Here is a 5,536-nt window from a genome sequence, read left to right on the forward strand (position 1 = left end):
ACAGACTTCAAGTTCAGCTGTTTCCTCCAGTGTTGAGGACCCGCCTCGAAAGACAATACATCAAAGCCGCTTCCTGGGTGAAGGGTCAACTGGCACTTTGGTGGTGCAAGAACAGATAATTGTTTCAAAACAGAACAGACCGGTCACCAGTGAGAGGCAACAGCTGGGCCGTACTGAGAGTACCTCTACTGTCCGAGGATCTAGCAGTAATGCTATTAAGGATAGCACAGTCAAAAACACATCTCAGACCAGTCATGTTCATAGCATGCATACTGTCAGCCGACCGGCCCCACAGAAGTACTTGCTTAACGTACTTGGTGAGGCTGTAAATAAGACAGGTGAAAGTCAGGCTAGCGCAGAATTTCAGGTTTCTACAAGCATGTCAGACCAGATTCATGGAAAAGATGCAAAAGATGCTGCTCAAAGCACTCATACCACAAAGACAGTAGAGATTAAGAGAACTGCTGATACAGCTGAACTTAGCCTTCAGGGAAGAGCAGTTGAAGTGAAGGCAACATCAGAGGTACTTCAAAAAAACATGGCTGCTACTAGAACTCAGGTTGCTAACACAGGAATGAAGACTAGCATTTTTGAAAAGGTCATGTCGTGGAATGCTCCCCAAGATCTGGTGGAGATGAACACTGAGGAGAGTGAAGTTGAGATATCAGCCCCTGAAAGCAATCTTGAGGTTAAGACCACGAGAAGTGTAGTTGGAACAAGTGCAATGGAAAGTCTTCTGAATACTGGCCTTGCTGCCGGTGCGGTTGAAGCCAAAATTACCCACGGTGTAGTTGAGATATCAGCCCCTGAAAGCACTTTTGAGGTTAAGACTACTAGAAGTGTAGTTGGAACAAGTGGAGTGGAAAGTCTTGTGAATACTGGCATTGCTGCCGGTGCGGTTGAAGCCAAAATTGCCCACGGTGTAGTTGAGATATCAGATCCTAACAGCACTCTTGAGGTTAAGACCACTAGAACTGTAGTTGAAACAAGTGCAATGGAAAGTCTTTTGAATACTGGCATTGCTGCCGGTGCGGTTGAAGCCAAAATTACCCACGGTGTAGCTGAGATATCAGCTCCTGAAAGCTCTCTTGAGGTTAAGACAACTAGAAGTGTAGTTGGAACAAGTGCAATGGAAAGTGTTCTGAATACTGGCATTGCTGCCGGTGCAGTTGAAGCCAAAATTACCCACGGTGTAGTTGAGATATCAGCCCCTGAAAGCACTCTTGAGGTTAAGACCACTAGAAGTGTGGTTGGAACAAGTGGAATGGAAAGTCTTCTGAATACTGGCATTTCTGCCGGTGCGGTTGAAGCCAAAATGACCCACGGTGTAGTTGAGATATCAGCTCCTGAAAGCACTCTTGAGGTTAAGACCACGAGAAGTGTAGTTGGAACAAGTGCAATGGAAAGTCTTCTGAATACTGGCATTGCTGCCGGTGCGGTTGAATCCAAAATTACCCACGGTGTAGTTGAGATATCAGCTCCCGAAAGCACTCTTGAGGTTAAGACCACGAGAAGTGTAGTTGGAACAAGTGAAATGGAAAGTCTTCTGAATACTGGCATGGCTATTGGTGTTATTGAGTCTAACGACGGCCACGGTGCAGTTGAGAGATCAACTCCTGACAGCAATGTTGAGATTAAGACCACTACAAGTGTCGTTGGAACAAGTGCAATGGAAGGTTTACTAAATACTGGCATTGCTATTGGTGTTATTGAGTCTAACGATGGCCACAGTGTGGTTGGGATATCAGCACTTGAGGTTAAGACCACCAGCATTGTAGTTGGTTCTAGTGCGATCGAAAGTCTTCAGACAACCGGTAGCACTACTTGTGCTGTTGAGACTGAAATTGTTCAATGTATAGCCCAGACACCAGCTCCTCAAAGCATGGTTGAGACAACCAGTATTGAAAGTATTGAAACTACTGAAAGTGTCCCTACAGGTATAAAGAGTTCAATTGAGACCAGCACTACCAGTAGCCTACAGACTACTCCTCAGGCTGCCATCGAGACAAACATTGTTCAAGTTGTCACTGAGACACAAGCTCCTCAAGATGTAGTTGAGATTAAGACCAGAGCAGGCGCTACGGAGACTACTTACCCTTTAGAGAATATGGTTGAGAACAACATTGTCCAGAGTGTTGTCATGACAACTGTTGTTTCTGAAGGCACAGTCCGTATGGAGACCAGCCTTTCTGAAGGTGTGGCAGAGTCAGCTAAAGTTCAGAGAGTAGCTGAGATGACCGCTTCTGGAAGCACAGCGGAGATTGAGACAAGGGAAAATATCGTTGAGACTACAGAGGCTGAATGTGTTGCAACAGTACAGACAGTAGAGAAGATTGTGCCAGAGAGCATAGCTGAGATTAAGACAACTGGAGGAGTGAGTGAGTCTAGCACTACAGACACTCTACTGACTAACAGTTTGGATGAGGAGGTGGTCGAAACCCGTGTGCTCGAGAGCATAGCTGAGATTATTGTCCCTGACTCCACTAGTATTGAGTTGAATACCACTCAAATTGGCAGTGCTATAGCTACTGCTAACGGGGCTGTGGATGTGCAAGATGTCAGCAGTAGAGACATTCTGTTGTCCAATGGAACACAGGACAGATTTGAGCTCAACACAACACAACAAGACTCTCAAACCACCAGCATCCTCCAAACAGGAACTGCTGCTCTGAGTCAGTCAGCTTTGTCGGGACATGTCAGCTTGTCCATCGGTCATGGAGGGATTGAGGGGTTAACCATGGATGACTTGGCACGCAATGCTGGTAGAAGCAATGCGGTTGTGATTGGCAGCTCCCCGCGTGAGGCCAGGATCAGTCAGGCACGGAAGATGACCAGCCCAGAGGGAAGACTCGAGATCCTGAGCACCAGCCCAGGTAGTCAGAGAAGGACTCGCCAAAGAAGCATTAGTCCAAAGGGTGGCATCACAGGTAGTCCAGGTAGTGACCAGAGAATGAGTCGCCAAAGGAGCATTAGCCCAAAGGCTAGCTACACAGGGACAACACCGAGTGGCCGGAACATCAGTCCTGGCAGAATTGCACATGACAGTATGGGGTCTCCGAGGAAGAGGCTGAGCAGCACAGGTAGTGTGGGGTCGGACATAGGGACAGGCGGTACGGGGATGCTCAACATCAAGCCAGGGGTGGTCAATAGTGCAGGCAGTGGCGTCTGGATCGCAAGTTCCGACAACACTGCAGAGCAAAACCGATACACCATTAGCACCAGAAGCAGGGGCAGCGGGGATAAGATCAGCACCTATGGGAGCGGAATGAGCACAGGCAGAATCAGCAGTGCAGGAAGTGGAAATAGAATCTTCAGCGCAGAAAGTGGTGGGAGAATCAGCAGTGCAGGAAGTGGAAATAGAATCAGCAGTGCAGGTAGTGGTGGGAGAATCAGCAGTGCAGGAAGTGGAAATAGAATCAGTAGCGCAGGAAGTGGAAATAGAATTAGCAGTGCAGGAAGTGGCGGGAGAATCAGCAGTGCAGGAAGTGGAAATAGAATCAGCAGCGCAGGAAGTGGAAGTAGAATCAGCAGTGCTGGTACTGGAAACACCAGAATGAGTAGTGCGGGAAGTGGCGGCAGAATCAGCAGTGCTGGTACTGGAAACACCAGAATGAGTAGTGCGGGAAGTGGCGGCAGAATCAGCAGTGCTGGTACTGGAAACACCAGAATCAGCAGTGCCGCACCCATGGGCAGCCCTGCCAATAGGATGGTCATCCGTAGCACCGGTAGCTCAGGCGGGGGAAACAACAGAGAGCGAATCAGCGTCTGCAAGATGGCCGCCCTCTCCAAAGCTGCTGCAGTGAAGGAGAAATCCCAGGAGATCCAGGGTAAGTTGCATTAAGGTAGACCATAGTCTGTGAATCAATACAAGGGCTAGATCCACCAATATTATTGGCACGATTTTCATTATGTGTGGATTGTTCTTCTTCCAACCCCTAGGTCTACAGCAGATGAGGTCTGGGACACAGGGTGCAGTTGATCTAGAGGAGGAGTTTACTAACTAACCAGTTCCATAAGACTTGGGAGGCTGTATAACTTTATTGATAATCATTCCACATGTGATTTCTTGGCATTGCAATGAAATGTGAATGTGACTTAATGCATATTGGATTAAACAGTGTACATATTTTTCCAATATATATATATATATATATATACATATGATACCGTCTTGAAGACTGTCAATCAAGATCTTTTTTTTTTATTTTGTTCCATAAAAAATAATGTAAAAAAAAAAATTAAAAAGGCTCATAGTTCATGCTTTTTCTTGTGCTGCAGATATCAATTTTAGGAGCACCCTATACAACGTATTTCAGCTCCTGTATGTGAAGCGCTTCTGTGATATTTGTGTATTGATTTTATATATCTGACATACGTATATTTGGACAAAAAAAGAATGACTTATTGTGCTCATTATACATCCATTACATTAAAAAGGGAAATCCTAGGGTAACACAAGTACATATGCCTATACAAATGGTTTGCCATACAATGTTATTGCTGATGATGCTAATGCTGGATGGCTGAAATGTAACAGTCCCGTATTGTCAAAGTGACTGCCATTGTTTCAAAATAAAGTCTGTACATTAAACAAAGTCGTTTTTCATGTCTCAACAAGGACCTAATACCACAAGAGATAGCGCATAATGAAGTATTCTAACTGCATATGTAATTATGGTACACTGCTACTGTAGTTTAAGAAAAAACATCCCTCTTTGACAGCCTTGACAAACGCAATCCTTGGGCCCTGCTGAACAACTGAATCGCTTCGGTTCAAGGTCTATCAAAAGTGGCAGTAGAGTGCATCATGTAAACCTCAGTCCCACGCCTGTCTAACTTTCCACCTGATGTCAGCACCTCTTGATTATTTCCTCCATGCTAGCATTTCTAGGTCCTGTGCCCAAGACTGCGGGTTTAAATCCTGTGCAGCTCTGTGCCTGTCTTAACACAGGTTACATTTTGTAAAAGTGGCTAACAGGTGTGCAGTGTATAAAACGTATCTCCACAACTACCTGACTCACGCTACCACTCACAAGTTGGGTTATATTTCTCATGCTTGCATGTCTCTCTCCAGTGCCCAAGCCTACAGACTTGAGTCCAGTGCTGGACAGTGAGTCTCACAACAGCAGTACACTGACATGATTAAAGCATTTACAGGACTTTTTATTCTGATGAAACTGCAGGCCAGATGGGGGAGGAGGCATAGGTGATGGTGTTGCTGTGACTAAAAAGCACATCTCATATGATGGATTTATATAGCCTCCTGCTGGTCAAATGCTCCAGATAGACCTCTTTTCAGAAGCATATATATCTTCTGTCAATATTTCAATACGTAATATCTCTTTAAGTTATAGTACATCTGTTGCCCAGGGTTAATCTTTTTTATTTTACCAATAACAAAGGAAAATAAAGTTCATAATTTTCAGATCAATGACATGACATGCAGATCAGGTCAGGTCAGTCAGTCACATTACAAGTTCATCCCAGGTGATTGGCTCTTTGGCTGTTTATAGTCGTACAACACTCTCCAGGTCAT

At 45.3% G+C, this 5,536-nt stretch overlaps 1 protein-coding gene across 1 annotated transcript; it reads left to right on the plus strand.

The window, feature by feature from the left end:
• Positions 1 to 3,484: 3,484 nt before the first annotated feature.
• On the plus strand, positions 3,485 to 4,051 carry LOC308379282 (uncharacterized protein). Its single transcript, XM_080856360.1, has 2 exons — positions 3,485 to 3,827; positions 3,940 to 4,051. Exons 1-2 carry the CDS (start codon positions 3,554 to 3,556, stop codon positions 4,002 to 4,004), a joined length of 339 nt encoding a protein of 112 aa, XP_080712486.1. The 5' UTR covers positions 3,485 to 3,553; the 3' UTR covers positions 4,005 to 4,051.
• Positions 4,052 to 5,536: the final 1,485 nt, after the last annotated feature.

The sequence above is a fragment of the Sprattus sprattus genome, assembly GCF_963457725.1.
Source record: "Sprattus sprattus genome assembly, chromosome: 18".
Taxonomy (NCBI): Eukaryota; Metazoa; Chordata; class Actinopteri; order Clupeiformes; family Clupeidae; genus Sprattus; species Sprattus sprattus.